Here is a 24,570-nt window from a genome sequence, read left to right on the forward strand (position 1 = left end):
TGAAGCGCAGAGGGAAGGCCTGGGTGCGGTGGAATCTCCTTCACCCCTCTCCCTCTCTTCTCATCTCACCCTGTTTGTTACATGTGTTTTTTCCCTTGTTCCTTATAACCCACTGCCAGCTCACTGTCCAGTTGACAAGGCAAGTGGCATTGGCCTGCTTGATGTCCTTTTATTTCTGGTCGTTTGGTTGGTGTGACTGCTCAGAGTTTCCCATTCTCCAGACCTCCTTACTCCTGACTGTGGGAATCCTTCCTGGGTTTCCTTTTTTTCTACTTGAACAAGATGTAGCAACTGGAGAAGCACAGGCTTCCCTGAACCACAGGCACTTTACCAGGGTCTTCCTGGGTTAGGGAGAAGAGAGAATGTAACCATTTGAGAGAAGATGAGGCCTAATTATAAGGACTATTCATAGAAATAGTGTCTTCCTGCATTTTCCTAAGGTGTTCATGTAAAAGATTTTGACTTCTCATTTATTTAGCTTTCTATTGTATGGTCGTGAAGGGTGTGGTAATGGATGGTGGTTAGGATGAGAGAGAGGTCCCCTGCATCTTTGGGGTGCTTTGAGATTATCCAACAGTCCCTGTGAAGAAGTTGGAGCTCAGACCCATATTTGAGCTGGAGGACTTTGTTTATGTCCTGTTTGTTTAGGGGCTTTCTTCCTCTTCCTTCCACTTACTTGCCCCTTGCATTCTGGCCATCTCATTGTGAGTCCTTACATCAGGAACGAGCAGGAGAAGGACCTGAAACAACCAACTTCACCAATTAAAAGTTTAGAATGAGGAAGATGAAGCTAATGGCTTGGATTTCCTGTGGATTTCTGTTCTTTAGTCCCCCTGACTTTTCTGAGCACTTGAAATTGCCCATAAGACCAAAAGGTGACAGAGGGCCCTGGGGCCAGCAAGACTTTGCTTTGGATTGGTAGAGGAACCTTTGATTGGAGATTGATAAACCATAGTCTGAGCCAAGATTTTAGATCTTTATATCTAATAAGAAAAACACTTATGTATAGTGAAGTCTTTGTTGTTGTTTTTTAGTCTTGGGCAGTTTACTGTTTTCAGCACTGAGGTGAGGTCCTGGCCAGGGTAGGGAGTACCACTGGTTTAATGCCCAGACCTCCGGGAGCTGCTTCTAGCTAATAGTCCAGCAGAGTTTGTTTCTCCTGCTTCATGCTGCCTCAGGGGTCATTTGACAACATTGCAAGGGAAACTGGGTCATCAAAATGTGAGCCCTGTGTCTGCCTAGAAGTCAGTCCTTGGTTTTGTTCTGCCTGCTTCTCACTAGAAAGCATCCTGTCTGTGCGGAGAACTGGTAGAGATCCAAGAGTCAGGAATATTATAGCTAGCCAGAGGGGACCTTTGGTCCATTAATTTATACATAAAGAAATGGAGGCTCTGGGTGGAGGATTAACTGGCTTATGGTCCCACCAAAAGATGCAGCTCATTGTCCAGCACTGTTTGCTGTGCTGGCCCATGGTGGCGCTTGAGGAGCAGGTCTAATTTGCTTTGCCTCCCATTCCTTGTCCTATCTCTCAACCAACTGTCAGCACAGTTGGGAATTATAGTCTTGTTAGAGAACCTGAATGTATGCTCAAGTGTGTGTGCCTGCGCATGCCAGCCCATGGGAGTGTGTGTGGTACTTGGTTTTCTGATAGGCAGGTAATCAGTGTGCTCAAATAGGGGCATCAGGTGGAAGCCTCTGAATGACGAATGGATATGTATCTGTGATGCCTACTCTGTTGGACTCAGCAGTCACCCTTTGCTAACTTTAAGAAAGTTTATTTGAGGGGTAGCCAGAAAGGCATTGACTGTAAGCAAGAACCATGCCTCTGGGCATAATGTGCAAGCACCTCAAGGGAAATGCTCTAGGCACCACTGCCCTGGGCAGGCTGAGCTTCAGAGGTAAATTAGTCTCAAGTTTTGTTGCTTCAACTCAACCTGAAATAAGTCTAGTACTTAAAGGACCCCATTTGGGAAATGGAGACATTCCCCCAAAAGAAGAGTGTAAAATCTTGCAATTCTTTAGGGGATCAGGACCACATTGTTCTTAGTGGTTGCTAACCTTTCTTGGAGATTACCTTACTTCAGAAGCCCGCTGTTGCAGTGTTTTGCCATCTAAAGTTTCAGATATCACCTTTCCTTTGATTCTTTAGTTTCTCACCTATTTAGGCTTTTAGGCCATGATGGTCTATGGCTAATGGTGTATGAGATGTGAAGGATGGATATATCTTTATCTGTAGTAAAATTAGTTACTCTCATGAAGTAGTTGATTTACTTCTAGGTGGGAAAAGAAAGGCTTTTAAGTTCAGTGTTGTCACATGAGCTGCTCTCATGGACAAGGATGCAGCCCATGGACTTGGTGGAGGAAGACTGTGTAGGAAACAGGGAGAAAAATCAGAAGACTTTGGATCTGTCAGGGGAGAACTAATAAAGAGAAGGTGGTATTTTAATGGGTGAAATATAGTTCAAAGGGTCTGGAGTTAGGGAAGAGATAGCCTTTGAGAGGGGCGTGGAGACCAGAAGAGATAGACCTGGCTTGATAATCTGTTGGCCAGGTATGTGTGAAGTCTCACCCAAGTGATCAGAAGGAATAGGAGCAATTGGTGGTAACTGTGTTTAACCATTTGGGAAGCTTGTCAGCCTTGTTCTTCAAAGTGGCTGCACCATTTTACATTTCTATCAGTAGTGGGGGGGGGGGAGGTGTTCCAGTTTCTCCATATCCTTGCCAACACTTGTTATTGTCTGTCTTTTTTTATTATAGCCATCCTAGTAGATGTGAAATGTTATCTCATTGTGATTTCCATTTGTGTTTCCTTTGTAACTAGTGAAGTTGAGCATCTTTTCATGTGCTTATTGGCCATATTTGTATTTTCATTGGAGTAATGTCTATTAAGATCCTTTGCAATAAAAAAGATCCTTTCCCCATTAAAAAAAAACGTTTTGCATCTTTTAATTGGGTTATCTTTTTGAGTTGTAAGAGTATTTGATATATTCTAGATACAAGTTCCTTATCAGATACATGATTTGCAAATATTTTATCCCATTCTTTGGGTTATCTGTTTCACTTTTTTGATGTTTTCTTTTGAAGCGCAAGTTTTTAATTTTTATAAAATCTAACTTATCTATTTTCTTTGGTTGGTTGTGCTTTTGGTGTCATATCTAAGAAGGCTTTGCCTAACACAAGATCCTGAAGATTTTTTCTTACATTTTCTTCAAAGAAAAACTTTTATAGTTTTGGCTATTACATTTAGGTTTGTAATCCCTTTTGTGTTAATTTTTGTGTATGGTGTGTGAGAACCAGATTCATTTTTAAGACCATTCAGTTCTCTCCCACATTTCACCCCCTTTCTGTCCATGCATTTTCTTTGCTTAATGCAGACCCAGAACCTCCTTTACCCGCCTATTTCTCTTGCCCTGTTTCTTTAAAAATCTTTAGTAAATATTTCTGCTCTAGTGAGACCTTTGTATGAATTTGTGCTTTAGCAGGCCTTCCCACCTCATAGAGAACAGTGGGACTCAATAGGAGGAGGAGAAAAGCCAAGGAATAAAAAGGAGGAATAAACTCGGAGGTGAATTTCTTGCCTTTCCATCTCTGGAGTTTTAGGTCTTGCGGGGGCTTCTTGGTCTTGAGAGTGTGGTTCCCAGTATGTCATATTTTCTGATGGTGGCAGGTAACAAATGATTGTCAGTGTTGGCCAGCCCATTGCTGAGTCACCCACGGAACCCTGGGACATGTCAGGAAGCCTGTATGCCCAGCCCACGCCTCCTGGGTAACAGTTCCAATGAAGGTCACACAGGGAAGTGGAGGTTTCTGGAATCAGAAATTCACCAGACTGGAACTGGTGATTGAATTTTCATCTCCAGTAGGATCAGCATAGAGTGAACTCTCTGCTTTTAAGTTGTTCCTCATTCAGCTTGGTTGACCTCCTCATTATTTATGCTAATGGTTCATGGAGTTAATCGCGTGGATAATCCAAAAACCACTTCTGTGATGTGAGATACAACAAGCTTACCATCCTAATACTTGTATTTAGTGTGAAGCTCGAATGAGGTAGCATTTTACAAGTGCACTTCTGTTGAAGGTGAAAGAAATGTGATAGATAGTGAAGGAAAGGCACATCTTCCTGAAACATTAATTTAGTCATGACCTTTTATGCTTCAAAACCTTTAGTCACTCCCCTTTGTCTACCAGATAGGGTTTTTCCTCCTTTCCCTGGCATTTAAGATTCTTTATAGTCTGGTCATAGCCTCAATAACTAATGTTAATCTGCTTTCCCATCCTCCAGACCATGACTCTTTGGCATGGTCACACCAGCTTTGCTGTATCTTTTTGTCTTTATCCTAATGTTAGCCATGCTTCAGTCCCCTTTTTCTAGGCATCCATCCCTCCACCAACATCTGTTGTATAACCACTGTGTGTCAGTTGTGCTAGGGACAAAATAATGGATAAGATAGTCTCTTCCTTTGTAGGGGCTCACAGCCTAGTGGAGAAATTAAACATGTAAACAAATAATTACCCAAGCGAATGTGATACTTAGAATATAAAGATGCACAAAGGAATGAGTAATTAAATCAACTTGGGGAAGACAAGGAAGCACTTACAGAGCAAGTGTCATTTAGCCCTTTATTTGTTCTTCTATTCTAGCTGCTACGGTCTATCACCTGAACTATTGTAATGGCCCCGTAAATGGTCTTACTGCTTATTATCTTTGCCCTTTCCAGTCCTTACTTGATTTTTTAAAAAATCCTTACTTGATTTCGATTCCAGAATTACCTTTCTGTATCACCCATCTGATTGTGTGACTTCCCAGACTTGAACCCGAGAGGACTTTCCATTGTCTGCATAGAGGAGTCCAAATTGATCATCTAGTGGACAAACTTAAGTTCACATCCAGGCTCTGCCCCTTGTTATTAGTATAGCTTTTGAGCAGTAATTTTTCTCTCTTGGGTTTCCTTTTCCTTTTCTATAAGATGAGCACAACACTTTCCCTGGAGATTTTTAGGATAGAGGCAAGGAAAGGAAGAGACTACCTTAGTCATGGTAGCTGTCCATAAAAAGAATTGCACAGCACGGTATAAAGAGCCCAGGTTTTGGCACCAGACAGGCCTGGGAGCAAATCCTGACTCTGCACATATTATCTGTGTGACCTTGAGCAAGGTACCCTGAATCTCTTTTGCAAAATCAAATTAATAATACCTTATGTGACTATTAAGTATAGACATAATAGCAGAGAACAGAATGTGTGTGATATTATGATATATATGATATATATAATAATATAAAGCACTGGCCACTTACAGGCATTCAGTAAATAGAAGCAGCTATTATTTATTAATTCATAATATGCTAGACTATTCACCCATCTTTCCTGTATTATCTCCACTTCTTTTTTCTTTAATTTTATTTTTCAATTACAGTTTATATTCAATATTATTTTGTATTAGTTTCAGGTGTGCAGCATAGTGGTTAGACAATCATATACTTTACAAAGCGGTCCCCCCAATATTTCAAGTACCCACCTGGCCCCATACATAGTTATTACAATATTATTGACTCTATTCCCTATGGTATTTTACATCTCCATGTCTATTTTGTAACTACCAATTTGTAGTCCCTCCACTTCTTAGTACCTCTATCCTACCCTGCCCCCCTACAGACTCCCCTCCCCCAGTACCTAAAATGGGCAATATGCTTTCACAAGTCTTGGTTCTGACTGTTCTCATCGCCTGGGATTCCCTTCCTCTCATTTTTATGAGAACTACCATTCTAGACATTTCTCTGCGACTTCCTCTAGCAATCAGCTCTCTCACTCCTACTCACAGTCAGAATCAATCATTTCTTAGTCTGTTTTTCCATCTCCCTTTATTTATAACTATAGCACTCATCACATTGTGTTAGTTATTTGTTGTCTGTCTTCCCAGCTAAACAGAGTCATGTCTTTTCACTTTTTGTGTCTCCAGCTTCTGGCAAAAGTACTGACATATAGTAAGGCCCTCAATACATTGAGTAGAAGTAAACTGAATAGAAGTTTAGCAGAGTCTAAGCCAGATCAGGAAAGGCCTTAAATGCAAGGGTAAGGAGTTAAAACTACTCCTTGGTTGATGAGGAACCATAGAAGATTTTTAAGCAGGGTGTAACATGATCTTGTAGGTTCTTCCAGTGTCAAGTGCTCTTGGCAATAGCAGGAGGAGCGCTAGGTCCCCTGTTTCTAGCCTGATGTGTGAGGCTGGGACTCTGACTCTCTGACCATACTTAACCTCATCCTCCTCTGAACATCAGCCGTTCTTGATGCCCGTCCCTTTGCTCTCACTAACTTGTATACTACTTAACTTCTAGTTTCATTGTATCATGGGTTTGTCTCATCTCCCTGATAAGAAGATAAGCCTCCTGCTTTTGTGTGCACAGTGTTTCCTTCACTGCACACCCCCTCCTCCCTAATGTGAAAAGAAGTCTGTAGTAGGTATTTCAGTAAGTGTTGTTCAGTTGAAATTGAATAGGACTCTCTGGGGATATAAAATTTAGCACAACTAAAAAAGAAAAGGTACAGCTAATCCCTAGAGTGAATCATGTACATGTGGTCCAGTGGAAATGAGGGGTAGGTCTACGTAGTTCAGATGTATGGATTGTTTACCAATATATTATCTTAGGAATTTCCTGCTAGTAGGTAGGTCAAGAATAGAGATGAAGTGAGAGCTAAACACTGACGAGCTTAACAACCATTCAAGTTATGCTGCACTAAGAGTTACACAGAAGATTAAAGAACAGAGCATTCCTGAAGAGCTCCTGTTAGAATATTTCATGGGGCAGTTGACCCCTCTCTAGCAAATGTTTTAGTCTTTTCTAGTTTTCCAGTATCAAGTCCTGGCCTTGGCACCGAGCTTGGATAGTAGACTAATGCAGAATCAATTAGTACATACCAGAACGTTTTGGTGTAAAACTATACTCTTTGAGCCAGTGGTACGTTCTTTCTAGCATGATGATGTGAGCTAGAAAAGGCAGAATTGCATAAGAGCTATGAACTTCTTTAACTCTCAGAGCCAAGCTTAATATGCCAGGAAAAAGGAAGTGGGACAGCTACCATGAATTGTTTCTGTTGGCAGAAAAGCAAGGAAGTGGAATGATTTCCTCTGTAGGCACACACTTAACAATCAGGTTCCCTTGTGAGTACCCCTTGGAACTGGCATGGCTTTTTTTTTGTATGTGTGGCCCTTTAGCCAATGGCAGGCATTGCAGACCTGGATGCTAGAAATTTTAAGTGTAAAGTTTGATGAATTTTCACAAATGTATATCTACCCATGTAATCATCACTCCAAACAACATACAGAATATTTCTATCAACCTAGAATCACAACTCTCATTGTTCCTTTTCAGTCAGCTCCTTCCCAACCCAACCCAGGCAACCTCTTATTTGGGTTTCTCTCACTATAGATTCCTGATGTAGAATTTCATATAAATGGAGTCATACAGCATATACTCTTGTATCTCTGCCAGTCAGTTTTACCCAGAAATTTATTGAGTCTCTGCCCCACTGCCAATTACTACTACTACCCTACTGTCCCTCCTCCCCATATTCCTGTGCCTTTCTTAATTTCCTCATGTGTCAGTTGGATTTTTCACCAATTCCAGAAAGGTATCATTTCCCAGCCCAGTTACTGCATTAACTTGAATTTCTTCCATCTTCAGATATTTCTAAATAAAAATTGTTTGGAACATAAAAGGGGCAGTAAATTAAATGCCATTTCCCCCCATTTAAGCTTCTGGAGGAGTCTTAATGACTCGAGGTTATTCCCTCACTGCCACATGGGGCCTCATTGAGATAATAGGATTTGCAAGGAAAGTATCTGGGAGACCCAAGGCTATGCTCTCCCTCCCCCCTATCCATTAAGTCAGTCCTGAGGTTTCCTCTGTAAATCCTGAATGCATTAGTGGTAGCTGGGTTGAGGGTCAAATGTCAAATACTCTGCTGTGATGAGAGAGGACATCTGTGGCTAGTTAGCCCACTAATTGGCAAAACTGGGAGTGGGGAAGTGCAGGATTTGCCCTCTCAGTTCTGCACCAGTGGAAAGCCAGCTCCCTGTCCAGGCTGCAGCTCCCTGAAGGGGGATGAAAGACAATGAGAAGGTATGTTTGCAGTGGGAGCAAAGCACCCTACCCCATCTCCCCCAGGTCAACACAGCTTTAGGAACTGGCCTTTCTTTAATCAGGAGAGTAAGAGTGAGCCAATGGCCCGGTGGGGCGTGGCTCAGCGGTTGAGCATCGACCTAGGATCCAGGCAATTGGGGTTCGATTCCTGGTCAGGGCACATGCCCGGGTTGCAGGCTAGGCAGCCGATCAATGACTCTCTCATCATTGATGTTTCTATCTCTCTCCCCCTCCTTTCCTCTCTCTGAAATCAATAAAGATATAATTAAAAAAAAAAAAAAAGAGTGAGCCAATGGCCAGATGTCTTCTACTTCTGCTCACTTTAAATTTAATCATTTACTTTGGATATGAGTTATACATCCAGCTCTTCTGCCCTAAACTGATTTCTCTTTTTTTTTGAGAGAGAGAGAGAGAAACATCGATTTGTTGTTCCACTTACTTATGCATTCATTGGTTGATTCCTGAATGTGCCCTGACTGGGGATTGGACCTGCAACCTTGGTGTATTGTGATGACACTCTAACCAGCTGAGCTACCCAGCCAGGGCCTAAGTTGATTTCTTGAGTGACCCACAGTTTATATGAATGTGTTCAAAGACCTCAATACTCACGTAGGTTGGGCGACGACATTTATTCATTGATCCATTTATCATTGCATTTGACAAATATTTATATAGTATCTACTATATGCACATCATGGGGCAAGCACCAGGATCAGTTAGATGATCTTTGCTTACAAAGATAAATAATATGGTCTTGCCTAGGTTATGGTCTAGCAAGCTTATGAGGTTTATAAGTATTAACTACAAATGAGGGAGGCTGTGAGATGGCCAAAAGATGAACATACCGGAAATTCTAAGATGGGAAAGAACATTTACGATCTAGAGTCATGGAAAGCTTCAAGGAGGAGGTGCCTTTTGAGTAGGACCATATCAGGTAGGGAGAATTTCAATAGGTGGAGATGAGGTTGGGAAGAGAAGAGCAGAAATAAAGACAAGGAGAGAATCCACGGACATGTTTTTGGTGAGATGGTGTCATCCACATTGTACCATATTGTCTCCCTAAGGCAAGTGGCCTTCAAACTGAGACCCTCACTTTCCCTTTACTTTGCAGATCAATGAGTTGAGCAATGTCCCTGTTCCTGTCATGCTAATGCCAGATGACTTCAAAGCATACAGCAAGATCAAGGTGGACAATCATCTCTTCAATAAGTAAGTTGCCTATTGAGTGGGCTCAGGTTTTGTGGGCAGTCCTTTCCCTCAAAGAAGAGAGCTTCTAAAACCTTGTATAAGGTGAGCCAAGCCTGCCCCTGGCAGGGTGTGACAGCGACACCTGAATCACTGAGCTGAAAAACTGGCTGGAAAATGCATTCATTGTGGGCCTTTCTCCCAGTTGTCTTGTCATCTCACTCCTTTATCAGCCTACCTCCAGGGTCCCTCGGGGCATGTTGCTCAGCTCTGGGTGATTCATCTAGGGCCAGTTTAGGAAGAAGTGAGCTGCTCAGGAGCTGAGGTATCTAGTATGAGGCTGACAGCAGTGGCCCTATCTTGATCTTAGTCTGAGGCCAGAAACTGCCAGCCATGGTTCTGGCCTGGGATGCAGCCAAGCTCTTTTCTCTCCAACTGGTATGTGAACAACAGGCTGAGCATGGTGCCTGAGGGCGCTATCCACAGTAATTCCACTTTTGTTCATTGTGGCTTCTTGGACTAACACTGGGGTCTGAAGGTTGTCTCAGGCTTTGTCAAAGCAGCCATCTCACCTGGCACAGTTTTGGGCGTGCTCTAAGCCCTTTGGAGGTCTTGCTTTTTAAAAAATATATATATATTTATTGATTTCAGAGGGAGGAAGAGAGAGAGAAAGAGAGACAGAAACATTAGTTATGAGAGAGTCATTGATCAGCTGCCTCCTGCACACCCTCTACGGGGATGGAGCCTGCAGCCCGGACATGTGCCCTGACCGGGAATCAAACCCCAGTTGTCTGGATCCTAGGTCAATGCTTAACTGCTGAGCCACGCCACTGGGTAGGAGACCTTGCTTTTTATCCTACTATGGGTCACCCCAGGAACTGTTTGTTGCTCACACTCTTCCTTTCTGCATTTGAACCCTGGTTCCACTCTCCATTGTTCCACAGTCCTCACCACCTCACCAGCTGGGCTCTGTCACCCCACCAGTCTCAGACTGGGAGGAGAAGTTTGATTTGAAAATGTCCCTTAGTGACCTCTCTCTGGCCTAGTAATAATAACATCTTATTCTAGAAGCTGTCTTCATAGCTGCTGCTTGCTTAGCAGCCACCTGTATAGAAGAAAAACTCTCCTGTGTTTCTCCTCTACTCTCACACTTCTGTAATTCTGTAGGACACCAGTTGGGTGTCCTACAGTTCAAGTTAGCATCAGGTCCCATGGATTAAGGGCTCAGTCCCACAAGACTACCCCTTCCCCACCTCACTTCAGATGCCAGTCACAAGTCCAGGTTGTCACCTGTGCTTCTCACCTCTGTAGATCAGAGGTTCCCATGACTCTCTCCTTTGGATTCAATTAATTTGTTCCCTGGCTCACAGAACTCAGGAAAATAGTTTACTTGCTAGATTACTGGTTTACTATAAAAGATTACAACTCAAGAATAGCCAGGTGGAAGAGATGCATAGGGCAGGGTATGGGCAAGGGTGCGTAGTTTCCATGCCTTCTCCATGTGCACCACTCTCCGTGCACCTCCACGTGTTCACCACCCTGGAAGCTCCCAAACCCAATCCTTTTGGATTTTTATGGAGACTTTATTATGGAGGCATGTTTAATTAAATAATTGGCCATTAGTGATTGATTTAACCTCTAGTCCCTCTCGCCTCCATGAGGGTCAGGGTGGTGGGACTGAAGTTTCCAACCCTGTAATCCTGGTTGGTTCCCCTGGCAACCAGCACTCATCCTTAGAGGCTTCCCAAAAGTCACCTCACTAACATAAACTCAGGTGTGGTTGAAAGGGGCTTGTTGTCCGGCTGGGCCTGGCTCAGCGGTTGAGCGTCAACCTAGGATCCAGGCTATCGGGGTTCGATTCCCAGTCAGGGCACATGCCAGGGTTGCGGGCTCGATCAATGACTCTCTCATCATTGATGTTTCTATCTCTCTCTCTCCCTCTCCCTTCCCCTCTCTGAAATCAATAAAGATATATTTAAAAAAAGGGGGGGGCTTGTTATGAGTAACAAAAGGTATCTTTATTTCTCTTACCACTTAGGAAATTACAAGGGTTTGAGGAGCTCTGTGCCAGAAACAGGAAAAAAATATCTCTTATTACCTCACAGCATCACACCACCTAAGGAAGGAGACGCAGCCCTCAGCTTGGAGGCAGGAAAGGAGGTCATTCTGTCCCAGAGGTCAGGGCTCTGGAAGTGGGCTCTGTACCACTGCCCATTTTAGGATCTGTGACCTCTGGTGAAGTTCCAGAACCTTGACATCTTGGCCTAATGCAGAGGATCCAAACTCTTATTTTATTTTGTTTTATTTCCTTATTCCTTTTGTCCTTTCAGTGACTGTTTATGTGCTAGTTATTAAACTACAGTACTATTTTCTAAAAGACAGGGGTACAATAAGGCATACTAGTCTGCCTTCATGAGAAGCCACTGCTTTTTATTTATTTATTTACTTATTTATTAAGTATTCTAGTAAGACTTTATTTACAAAAATGGTGGTTGGCCATATTTGACCCATGGAAGCCACTGCTTTTTATTTCCTCGAAGTCTGTTAACCTGGAGGAGTCAGAGGGACATATTTCTGAAAGGGATTTCCCAAGCAGGGTGACTATTGTCAGCATGGAAGATTTGGGGGAGGCATCACTTCAAGGGTAGAGATTGGCATCAGCAGACAAGGCTCCATGAAAAGATGGGAACCCAGTCAATTGACTGAGGATCTCCCATTTAAAGTCCTCCTTCATCCCAGTGGAAATGAAGTGCAGGGCTTCGTGGATGCAACCAGGATGTTTTGATAGGAACATCCCCAGAGGAGATGTTCCTTTGATGAAAAAGGCCTTTCCCTTTAGCAGTCAGACTGACATTCAATTTTGCAGCAGCAGAACCAACTGTAGTAGGTATAGTGCTTGTGGAGGGGGCTTGCTCTCAGTCTCATTTCCTGGAAGGTAAGGTTTTCTTTAATGTAAATTTTATTGAAAGATGACATACACTCAGAAAAAAGTACACAAATTGTAAGTATACAGCTAGATTAATTTTTACACAGTGAACACAAGGGATATAAAGTTTTTAAACTTACATGCTCAGAATCACCTGGAGTTTTTGTTAAAAAATAAAGCTTTCCAGCCCTAGCTGGTTTGGCTTAGTGGTTAGAGCGTCAGCCCATGGACTGAAGGGTCCCGGGTTCTATTTAGGCCAAGGGCACATACCTCAGTTGCAGGCTCCATCCCTGACCCCGGATGGGGTTCATGGGAAAGGCAACCAATCAATGTGTCTCTCTCACATCGATGTTTCTCTTTCTCTCTCTTTCTCTCTCACTTCCACTCTCTCTGAAAAGCAATGGAAAAAATATATTCTCTGGTGAGGATTAAATAAATAGATAAATAAATGAAGCTTTCCAGCCCTGGCCAGTGTAGCTTGGTTGGAGCATTATCCTGTACACCGAAAGGTCTAGGTTCGTTCCCTGGTTGGGGTGCATAAGGAGGCAACCAACCGATGTTTCTCTCTCACATTGATGTCTCTCTCCTTTTCCATTCCTCTCTCTCTAAAATCAGCGAGGATATATTCTTGGGTGAGGATTAAATATTTTTTAAAAAGGAAAAAAAAACGAAGCTTTCCAGACTTACGTCCAGGATTTCTGGGGCCTAGAAACTTATATTTTAAGCACTGCAGATTGTTCAGACCCCAGTGATCCGTGGACCACACTTTGAGTGTTCTGATATGAGGATTAAGATGAGCAAGAAGACGTTCACAAAGACCTGTCTCTGCTTTTCCCCAGGGAGAACCTTCCTAGCCGCTTCAAGTTTAAGGAGTACTGCCCCATGGTGTTTCGGAATCTTCGGGAAAGATTTGGGATTGACGATCAGGATTACCAGGTATGGGTGTCTTTGCAAAATCGGAAGGATTAGCAAGTGGAGTGGGGTCAGGAAGCCACAGGACAAGTAGAGAAAAAAGTGTCTACTGTTCCCTTGCTGTGTCTTCCTGTCATTTTTCTCCCCAGCCCAGGCAGTCTTTTCTTCTGTGTTGGTGGGCTCTTGGAGGGGTGAGGGCCTTAGAAGTGCTTCTTATGATGCCTTAGCTCAGGCTCAGGCTCCTCTCCCTGGGAGGGAGAGCGGGGGGAGGGAGAGGGTCTACGGAAGCTGCTTCATTTTAGTCTGACATTCCCAGTCTAGACTGAAGAACCCTTCTCCTTTGTAATTTGACTTAAAAGAGAGAGAATTGTTGTCAGCAGGAGATGAGGCCTCATAAAGCAGATAAGACAGATTAGAAGAGGAAGACTTCCAGGGTAGTGTAACCTCTTACCAGGTATGAGTGCCACCTCTTAAACTTGTCCCCTGTCCTGATTTTGGGAGGGCGCTAGGCATGGCAGGAAACTGTCCTTCATGGGATGATAGTCATAGAGGGAGGACTGTGTCCTATTGGGAGGAATGAATCCCAATATCAGGGACATTATAGTCTGACTTAGAGTCTACGGTTCTTGTTACTTTTAGCACCTTCCCTGGACCTTCTTCCCTTGGCAGACAGCCTGGTGGTGAAAGTGGGAGAACCTGCCACTTCACCTTTGTGGCAGTAAGAAATGTAGCTAACTTTCCATTATCTGTGGGGAAGACAAGTATACAGCCTAGCGAAATCTGTATGCCCCAGCCTTTTACAACATTGTGATTCCTCCACCCCACTCCCAGTAAGCCTTTCCCAGAGTAGTTCGCGATGAGCAGATGGGGTGAGGCTCCCTCCCTTCTCTCCTCCACTCTGGAAGGCCTCCTGCAAAGATGTGTGTCCTGAAGAGGAGGGTGAGAGGACGTGAGAGGAGGAGATGCCAGGGACTTGGACGAGCAGGAATGTCTGTCTAAGAGGTTCTGGGAGGTCCTTCCAGCTTCCTCTGTTAGGACCAAATCCTAAATGAAATCATGACCTGATTGGAGCCTGAGACTTTCTAACAACTTCTTGCCATTGTTGCAATCCCAGGTAACCTGCTCAGACTTCTTCCTTCCACTCTGGTTCCTTCCCCTCCCCTTGGCCATCTAACCACATCCTCTCAGTGTCTGCATTTTTTCTCTAATAACTTTGTGGGCAAATGATTGTGCTAAAGACTGAAATAGGGGCAGGGAGGATGGTGTTCAGGGAGGGGACTCTCCACTCTTGGACTACCAGTGATTTAGAGTCAGAAAATGCTGCCTGAAAATGAGGCAGGGATAGAACTCGACTTCCCACTGTGCTTGAGGCCTTTAAATCTTTCTGGTAGAAGGACCAGGCTGGGAGAGTGAGGCCCTTAGTCATATGGCCTACTCAACATTTCTGGACTGGAGACACCCTGTTTTTGGGGGTGTTCCTTTAGTTTAGAGAGCCCGTCAGCACTTCAGACTTTAGTTTCCCCCATGAAGGTAGTGCTCCCTTCTTTTGAGGAGGCATTAGGTGAAGGTAAAGAGTCAGGTCCTAGGTAGGAGACGAGGAAAGGGCTTAGAGAGGAGACATTTCTGTGAGCAGATCACCACATGTTTTCTTGGGATCTCCCTCCTTGCCTTCCCTCTCAAAGTTCTTCTCCTGGGGTCTTTTTGGTGAACACATCCCTTTGGTTGACTCACCTTCCCCTACCCCTCCTCTTGAGGCTTCTACAGCTCTCTGATCCTAAAGGGAATGGGGTCTCGAGGAGGAGCAGGGACAGAACCAGAAAAGCCCCCCAGCCCTACACAGATTAGCAGGAGTTTGAGGTGAAGGGAGAGGTGTTGGGCAGAGAGGTGAGGACCAACTTCCTGCTTTGGGAAGTGTTTTCTAGCATTAGTACATACAGGGAAAAGAGACAACTGTACCCATTGCTTATTTATGCAAGACTTCTTGAATACTTAGCCAGGCTTTGTTTTTGTCATCCCAAGAGATTAGGAAAATTACCTCACTCTGCCTCCTTGTGTTCCAGGTGAGGAAACTGAGAAGTTAAATGGCTCACCCAAGGGTCATGTCACATGCGAGTGGCAGGATTAGAACCCAGTTCCATAACATCAGAGGTAGCTGTCTGAGATTGGAATGAAAGGAAAAATTTCACAGTAAATCCTCTTCCCAGCCCAATCAAGAATTGGGGTCAACTCTTGTCACTCTTAAGGAAGACTTTTGGGAGAGATATGAACTTCCCCCGAGAAAAGGGGGTGGGTAAGATCCCATCTGTGTCAGTGTCCTTGGCTTTAGAACAGTCCGGCCCAAACAGAAGACTCAGAGTAAAAGTCAGAGCCCTGTTCCCCTCCCAAGACCAGCTCTCTTTTGTCTTGGTCCATCAGAATTCAGTGACGCGCAGCGCCCCTATCAACAGTGACAGCCAGGGCCGATGTGGCACACGTTTCCTCACCACCTATGACCGGCGCTTTGTCATCAAGACTGTGTCAAGTGAGGATGTGGCTGAGATGCACAACATCTTAAAGAAGTACCACCAGGTATGGTGAGTCCCGAGCCTGGACAATAGAGGGTGGGGTGGAAGATGGAGGAGAGAGCCCCTGGGGAGCTTCTTGGAGAGCGATTGGTTCTCTGGTAATGGTAGGTGCCTCCTGATAACCAAGCACTTGGCCCTCCCTTGGTTCCACGTTTCTGCGAGGAGAAATGCCTATTTGAAAAAAATGTAAAAGAAAAAACTGCCCTAGCCAGTTTGGCTCAGTGGTTAGAGCATCAGCCTGCAGACTGAAGGGTCCCAGGTTCGATTCCAGCCAAGGTTGCAGGCTTGGCCCCAGTTGGGACACGTGGGGGAGTCAACCAATCAATGTGTCTCATTCACATTGATGTTTCTCTCTCACTCTCTCCGAAAAACAGTGAAAAAATATCCTTGGGTGAGGATTTTAAAAAAAAGAGAGGTAAATCTTATGGTATGTGAATTAATGTCTCAATAAAACTGTTAAGAATTAAAAAAGAAAAAGAAAAAGAAGGCATGTTACTGACTGTCCCAGTTGAACAGCTGTTTCTTGCCAGAGTTGGGAAGTTTTCACACCCTGGCACCTGCCTCATTTCTTCTAAAAGAGATCCTGTTGGCTCAGCAGGGTTGCTTTTCTTCCCATTCCTACTCCCCACTTATCTGGAACCCATCCATAAGAAAAGCAGGGAGTGCAGTGGTATTATCTGAGTGCCTGTCCCAAGCCTGCTTGTGTCTTCAGGGAAAGCTGGCTGCTCTCTGGGGCACCTGAGAAGTGGTGAAAGGGACTTCTGGTCTTTTGGGAATAACAGCAGAAAACCCTGGTGCATGGCATGGGCAAGCGCTTGTGTTATGGAGCCATTCTGTTTCCCCAGACCAGATCACAACCCTGCCTCTGCAGCCCCCCTCTGCCTTGTGGCTTTCCCATTTCAGGCCACAGAGGAGATGCAAGGCCTAGATTAGTGATTTTCCTATGGTGGAACCCCAATAATATGAAACCAAAGGGCTCTGCACTGTCTGCTCAGCCTTTCACTCTGTTACACCAGCTGGGGGCAGGGTGGCTATTGTCTATTGTAAGTCTGAGGAACCCCGTGACTTCACATAACCCAATTTAGAATCCCAGGCAGGGAGTGTTGTAGCCTGGGGAGAGCCCTGTCCCTCTTGGCACCTTCATATGTTCCTGAGCCTTCCTCCTTTCCTTTCTAGTTCATAGTGGAGTGTCACGGCAACACCCTTTTGCCACAGTTCCTGGGCATGTACCGCCTGACTGTGGATGGTGTGGAAACCTACATGGTGGTCACCAGGAATGTGTTCAGCCATCGGCTCACTGTACACCGCAAGTATGACCTCAAGGTAAAGGGCTCTGTGCTTCCCAGCTCTGTGGCTTCTTTCTCCCCAAGGCTCGAAAGGGCCATGACTCCAACTGCCACCTAATGGGAAAGCCAGAACATATGTTTGGCATGAGCAGGTGGCTCTGAAGTTGATGTGTCTTGTGGGCCAGAGGCTTTTGAAGTCCAGGTGACAGTGACAGGAGGTTATTTAAGCCCCCAAGTTACCATATTTGTGTAACAATTGATGCTCTTTGACTCCTGTCAGTGGGATATACACAGTAAGGTCAGCAGTATGGGACAGGCTGTTCTGAAGCACACCCTCTGGCATCTGTCCAGGCTCCCTGGACTGACAGCACAAGTGCATTTCTAGACACTGAGAAGAACACACTCGTGTCTGTGAACCACAATACTCTGCTGTTCTTAAATCCCTCTTCCTGACTTCAGCAGTTACCTCACACCACTGTCCTCCCTCTGCTGCAGCTGCACTGGTTTCCCGTCCATTCCTGCAGGGTCTGTGCTCTCCTCCTCCCCAAGATCTCACACAGGCTGCCTGGAACGATTTCCCTCCCTGTCCTTTTCTCTACTTCCACCTTCCCCCACCTAATTACTTCCTACCTATCCTTCTGAGCTTAGCTCAGATACAGCTTGTTCCTGGAAGCAGGCCTTGGCCACTGCCCGTCTCCAATACAGGCCTCTCCCCTGTGTTTAGTTCCTCAGAGTATCCTGTCTCCTTTCCTGTAACCCTTAGCACCATTGTGGTTAATGGATTAATTAATTGTGTAACTACTGCTTAGTGCCCGTCTCCCCTGTTAGAAGGAAAGTTCCCTGCGGGCAGGAATTGAGTTTCTTGGTACAGTCATGTTTCCTGAGCGTGTATCTTGTACATAGTCAAAGCTCTGTAAACGGTCTGTGACAGAGGAAGTGAACAAGTTACTGCCTCCCGGCCCCTCTAGGATTCTAACCAGCCTACTTCAGTTCACCTGCTGCCTCTCCCCAAAGACTGGTGCATGTTTTCTCACTCAACGGAATTTGCCTCAGCTGGACTTCTTCTGATGGCTCTTATCCTTTCAGGGTTCTACTGTTGCCAGAGAAGCGAGTGACAAAGAGAAGGTATGCTGGGACCAGTGCTGATCAAATGTGGAATGGGTTGCTTGGAATATGAAACACCTATTGGCCATCCTGTCCCTTCCTCCATCACAGCTCCTAGTCCAGTTCCCAGATGTGCAGTCTGTCAGTGCTCTGTCACTAAGCACCCACGTAGCCTCAGCCTTAGTCTCTAGCCTTTCACCTCTGCCCTAGAGGGCTGGCAGAATCCATGTCATGGTACAGCTTGAATCAGCAAGTGGCTGCCTGAGCCCTGAGGGTAGTCCAGGCTCAGCAGGAAGGCATGCTTTGGTCAGTCCTCATTGTCTGACATAGGCCACACATTTGCCATCCCTGTCTGCCTGAAGCCTGGGACTGTAGCCGCCTGTGCTGAGCTGTTGATTTGACAGGCTGACCATCTGTGTTCTAAAGACCCTTCCCTTTCCTGTGCGGTTGCCCCCAGCAGGGATCCTTGGGGTGAATGAATCAGGCTACCCAGCTAACACTGCTATTGTTCTCCCAGGCCAAGGACTTGCCAACATTTAAAGACAACGACTTCCTCAACGAAGGGCAGAAGCTGCATGTGGGAGAGGAGAGTAAAAAGAACTTCCTGGAAAAACTGAAACGGGATGTAGAGGTACTTACCAACCTCGTTTGCAGCTTAGAACCTTGGTAACTAGTTTGGAATGCTTTCCCTAATCTGTTCCAACACCCTTTTCAAACTCCCCTTCAGAATTCCTTTCTGGTGTTTCCCATAGTGGAGGGGACATCCAGCCATCAGAATGGCAGGAAGGAAACCAGCTAGTAAGATCCACCAGCCATGCCTTTTACTGGCGGTGATTCTCCACTTACCTAGAAACCTTCTGATTGGAATGGGACTTCCTGTGGAGAAGCTCCTCCTCCGAGAACAGGTGTTAAATAGTGAATGTGATATCTGGGCCACCTGATAACTCAGTATCTCCTTCTATTTAAATAAATTGGGAGCTGCCAGGCTGGCGTGGCTCAGGGGTTGAGCATCAACCTATGATCTAGGAGATCACAGTTTGATTCCCTGTCAGGGCACATGCCCTGATTGTGGGCTCCATCCCCCAGTAGGGGGACTGTAGGAGGCAGCCGATCAATGACTCTCTCATTATTGATGTTTCTATTTCTCTCTCCCTTTCCCTTCCTCTCTGAAATCAATAAAAACATTATAAATAAATACGGAGCCTGCTCATTAAAACCAAACCCTATATATTTGTAAAAATTATTATTTTTTTATTATGGTAAAATAGGCGTAATATAATATTTATCATCTTAACCATTTTTTTTTTTTTTATCCTCACTTAAGGATCTTTTTTCCATTGCTTTTCAGAGAGAGTGGAAGAGAGAGAGAGATCGACTGGTTGTCTCCTGCATGTGCCCTGACCAGGGTTGGGGATTGAGCCTTCAACCGAAGTATGTGCCCTTGGCTGGAATCGAACCCAGGACCCTTCAGTCCAAGGGCTGACGCTCTAACCACTGAGCAAAACCAGCCAGGGCTCATCTTAACCATTTTTAAGTGTACATTTCCTTGCCATTAAGTGCATTCACATTGTTGTGCAACCATCACCACCATCCATCTCCAGAACTTTTTCTTCTTCCCAAACTTAAAACTCTATACCCATTAAACATTAATTCCTCATTCCCCCTGCTCCCTAGCCCCTGGCAATCACTATCCTTTCTATCTCTATGAAATTGATCTCTCTAGGAACCTCATATGGATGGAGTCGTGCAGTATTTGCTCTTTTTCTTTTTCTTTTCCAATTTATTTATTCATTCTTTATTGATTTCAGAGAGAGAAAGGGAGGAGGAGAGAGAGAGTTGAAACATCAATGATTAGAGAGTTGTCCTTGATCAGCTGTGAGCCCACAACCTGGGCATGTGCCCTGACCAGGAATCGAATCGCGATCTCCTGGATCCTCGGTCGATGCTCAACCACTGAGCCACTCCTGGCTGGGCCAGTGTTTGCTCTTTATGAGAGCTTAGTTCACTTACCATGATGTCTTGAAGGTTCATCCATGTTGTAGCATGTGTCAGAATGGCCTTTTTTTTTTTTTAATTCTCACTGAAGGATATTTTTCCATCAGTTTTTATAGTAGAAGGGGTAGAGGGAGGAGGAGAGAAAGGGAAAAAGAAATGTCCATGTGATACAGACGCATCGATTGGTTGCCTCTCGCATGTGCCCTGACCAGGGCCAGGGATTGAAACTGCAACCCAGGTACGTGCCCTTGATCAGGTATTGAATCCATGACCCTTTAGTACAAGGGCTGACACTCTAACCTCTTAGCCACATCAGCCAGGGCAGAACGGTCTTCCTTTTTAAGGCTGAGTAATATTCCATTGTGTGTGTACTGACAGCACAAGTGCATTTTGTTTACCTATTCATCCACCAGTGGACATTTGGTATATTAGTTAAGAGTCTCCAGAGAAACAGAACCAATAGGGTATAAATAGATAGATGATAGATGATGGTAGATGATAGATAGATAGATAGATAGATAGATAGATAGATAGATAGATAGATAGATAGATAGATAGATTGACAGATGGATAGATGTTTATTATAAGGAATTGGCTCACATGATTACGGAGGCTGACAAATCCCAACACCTACAGTTGGCAGGCTGGAGACCCAGGAGAGCTGATGGTATAGTTTTAGTCCAGAGGCCAGCAGGCTCGAGACCCAGAAAGAGTGGATGTTTCAGTCCGCATCTGAAGAGAGGAAGAAACTGATGTCCCGGCCCAGAGGCAGGTAGGCAGGCAGGTAGAGGAAGTTCCCTTTTACTCACTGGAGGATCAGCCTTTTTGTTTTGTTCAGGCCTCATGCCCACCCAATTAGGGAAGGCAATGTGCTTTACTCACTTTACAGATTCAAGTGTCAATTCATCCATAAGCGCCGTCACAGACACACTCAGAATAATGTTTGGCCAAATGTCTGGGCACCTAGTGGCCCAGTCAAGTTGACACATATTATTAAACATCACACTTGAGTTGCTTCATTGTGACTGATGCTGCTACAAACTTCTTTTTGGTGGGAAGCTTTTCCTTAATCATTCCCTACTATGTTTATTCTTTATTCTGATGTTCAGTTTGTTCAGTCTTTCTCTTCCCTTTCCTGCTTTTCTCCCTACTCTGCTTCTAAGAAGAATTTAAGGCAGTTTACACAGTTCATTTGTTTTCACTTACATGTTGCTTTATAAATGTTCTCAGATGCATAGGAGGGGGTGTGCTTCAGGGACTCTCTCTTCTGAGATCCCAGCCCCTTCTCCCTAGGCCTTGAGGAGGCTTTGTCCAGAGGTGTTTGGAATGGTCCCTCCAACCTTTCTCTACCTCGGAGATTCTGCTGACCTCCTGTCATTGGGGCTTCTTGTGCTTTTAGTTGTTTTCTGGGCCTGTGTGCAGAGCCTCTCTGGTCCTATTATAATTCTCCTCCTAGTTCCGTAGTCACAGTGGTCAGTTGGTTTCAAGGTGCTGCAGGCTCAATTTGTGACTGTGGCAGGATGCCTGGCATGTGGCTGCTGGTGGCTACTGGCTAGTTCCTGGAGGATATGGACCAGTAACTCTGGCCTCACTATTAGCCAGACTGGAATGCTGGCTTGGCATTTCTATCCCGTATCATTCCCACACTGTTCTTCTCCGAGTCATGGGTTCCTAGATCAGGAGACCTGAGATACTTTTCTATTCACAACACTCATTATATAGATGAGAAAGTGAGGTTTGGCGAGGGGAAGCCACAAGTGCAAGGGGAGGACTCCAGCATTCTCCCCCTGTACCACACAGCCTCTGTTGACCTTGAGGGAAGAGTTGAGAATGTTGGTTGGCTCTGTCATTCTTATATCATGTTTCTCTTTCTTTTTTCCCCCATTTTTACACTGAATGGCAAAGCAGCTGAATTGCAAAGTTTTTCAAACTTTGCCTATTACCCCCAGTTAGAAGTACATTTTACCTTGCAACCCAACACACACACACACACGCACACGCAAAATGAAATACTATCTACCTTTACTTCACGTTATGTACTGTTTTTTTCTTTTTAAAATATGTTTTTATTGATTTCAGAGAGAGAAAGGGAGAGGGAGAGAGAGATAGAAACATCAATGATAAGTCATTGATCGGTTGCCTCCCACACGCCCCCTACTGGGGATCAAGTGGGCAACCCGGGCATGTGCCCTGACCGGGAATCGAACCTTGATCTCCTGGATCATAGGTCAATGCTCAACTGCTGAGCCACACCGTCCAGGCTATGTTCTCTATTTTGCATTCTATTATTTAAACTTTTTTATTTATTGATTTTAGGTAGAGGGAAGGAGGGAGGGAGAGAGGGAGAGAAACATCGATTTATTGTTTCACTTATTTATGCATTCATTAGTTGCTTCTTTTATGTGCCCTGACTGAGGAGCAAACCAGCAACCTTGGCAAATTGGGATGACGCTCTAACTAACTGAGCTACCCAGCCAGGGCTTTTTTTTCTATTTTATAGTATTTAATAGTAATTAAAGAAATCCTAGTCCCAGCCCACTAAATTGGATTTGGGACTCATAACGGATTGAGATTCATGGTGTGAAAGACACTGCTATGTTGCATCCATCTCTCTAGCCTCTTGCACAGTACAGCATTCCGTTATGTCTTTCCTCAAACTTGCCATGGCCTCTCTCGGTCCCAGAATGTATGACTATCCCCTCTTCCTGCAGTGCTCATTCTGCCTTTCCTTCTGCAGCCTCTGCGCAGTGGACTCCTCTTCATCCGTCAGGCTCAGTCTCAACCCTTTCCTAGGGAGGCCTCCCTCCCGGCTGCTCTGGACTCCTGCAGCTCCTTGCCCTTGTGGAATGACTGTCTTCCCCATTAGACGTTGCGCTCATTGAGGGCAGAGACTCTGATGTCTTATTCTCTGTTGTGTTTCTGAATTGGAGAACTGAGTTGAAAGGAATGCCTTTTCTCCCCTTTCCAGATGCCACTGGGATGTCCTGTATAACCTCTTCCTTCCGTCTCTTCTTCCCCAAGTTTCTGGCCCAGCTGAAGATCATGGACTACAGTCTGCTGGTGGGCATCCATGATGTGGACCGGGCAGAGCAGGAGGAGATGGAGGTGGAAGAGCGGGCAGAGGACGAGGAATGTGAGAATGACGGGATGGGCGGCAACCTGCTCTGCTCCTATGGCACACCTCCGGACAGCCCTGGCAACCTCCTCAGCTTTCCTCGGTTCTTTGGTCCTGGGGAATTCGACCCCTCTGTTGATGTTTATGCCATGAAAAGCCATGAAAGTAAGTAGGAGCCTCTGCCTGTCCTGCCCATCTCTGGCCCCCATCCTACCTACCGCAGGCCCATTTTTTAGATGTCTCTGTGGGTATCTGGACCTCTACCTCATTAATTTCTGACTTTGGCCTCTTTCTACCTTCAGGCTCCCATACTGAGTCATCACCAGTAACTCTGTCTTCTGGGCCCTGGGTTCCTTCTCCATTAGCCTTTCTTCCCCTTTCTGTTTGTCCTGGATGTTTGAGGCATGGTTCTCTGGTTCGTGGGATAGGCAAAACTTTATAAATACTCTCATATTAATCCCATAGGGAGCTGTGAAGATCAAATAAAATAAGAGCTATAAGGCCCTGGCCAGTATGGCTCAGTTGGTTGGAACATTGTCATGTACACCAGAAGGTAGCGGGTTCAATTCCTGGTCAGGGCACATTCCCAGGTTGGGGGTTCAATCCCCAGTCAGACAGCCTATTGATGTTTCTCTCTCTCCTCTCACATTGATATTTCTCTTTCCTGAACTCTCTCTGGAATCAGTTAAAAAAACACAAAAACTATGAAAGCTTCTGAGAAGGACTCTATTAATCATTTCTTTTTCTCAGATCCAAAATGATAGGGATCAATCTGGATTTCAAATCTGAGGGGTTATGGACCCAGCTATTTTCTGCTCTTCCCCCATCACCTCTTTCTCTTTGCCTATTTCCCCTCCAGGTGCCCCCAAGAAGGAGGTCTATTTCATGGCCATCATTGATATCCTCACACCATATGATGCTAAGAAGAAAGCTGCACATGCTGCCAAAACAGTGAAACATGGGGTGAGTTCTCCCGTTCTTCAGCCAGGACCAGCGGGTGGGCCCTCAAACTCTCAGGCCTCCTGCTTTAAGCCTGCCTGGTTGCCTGGTGTTCACTCTCCACCATCTATATTCTACCCCTGGGTATATGCCCAACTTGTTTTTTCCTTTGTTCTCTGGCCCTTGGGACTCTGAGCCCACTGGAGCCTCTCCCCAGGGCTGCTGGGCATGTGGTACATCTTGTTGATCGCCAGTAATAGCTTTGTTTACATGTCCACAGTGCTCCCCAGAGGCCCATTTCCCCATAGACTTCAAGCTACTGTTCTCCAAACAACGGCTCCCACAGAAATCCTGAGTCTCTCTGCTATCCCCCCACCACTTGCCTCTTCTTCAGTGGGTACATCC

The 24,570-nt window shown here is 45.1% G+C and overlaps 1 protein-coding gene across 1 annotated transcript in view; it reads left to right on the forward strand.

Moving 5' to 3' along the window:
• PIP4K2B (phosphatidylinositol-5-phosphate 4-kinase type 2 beta) overlaps positions 1–24,570 on the forward strand; it is a 29,189-nt gene that overhangs the window by 428 nt on the left and 4,191 nt on the right. The window contains exons 2-9 of the mRNA XM_016202295.2: positions 9,251–9,348; positions 13,090–13,186; positions 15,578–15,730; positions 16,903–17,049; positions 18,099–18,137; positions 18,634–18,747; positions 23,133–23,391; positions 24,086–24,189. Coding sequence (XP_016057781.1) covers positions 9,251–9,348; positions 13,090–13,186; positions 15,578–15,730; positions 16,903–17,049; positions 18,099–18,137; positions 18,634–18,747; positions 23,133–23,391; positions 24,086–24,189 — 1,011 coding nt within the window. The remainder of the gene's footprint in view (positions 1–9,250; positions 9,349–13,089; positions 13,187–15,577; positions 15,731–16,902; positions 17,050–18,098; positions 18,138–18,633; positions 18,748–23,132; positions 23,392–24,085; positions 24,190–24,570) is intronic.

Source organism: Miniopterus natalensis, chromosome 17 (assembly GCF_054644295.1).
Source record: "Miniopterus natalensis isolate mMinNat1 chromosome 17, mMinNat1.hap1, whole genome shotgun sequence".
Taxonomy (NCBI): domain Eukaryota; kingdom Metazoa; phylum Chordata; class Mammalia; order Chiroptera; family Miniopteridae; genus Miniopterus; species Miniopterus natalensis.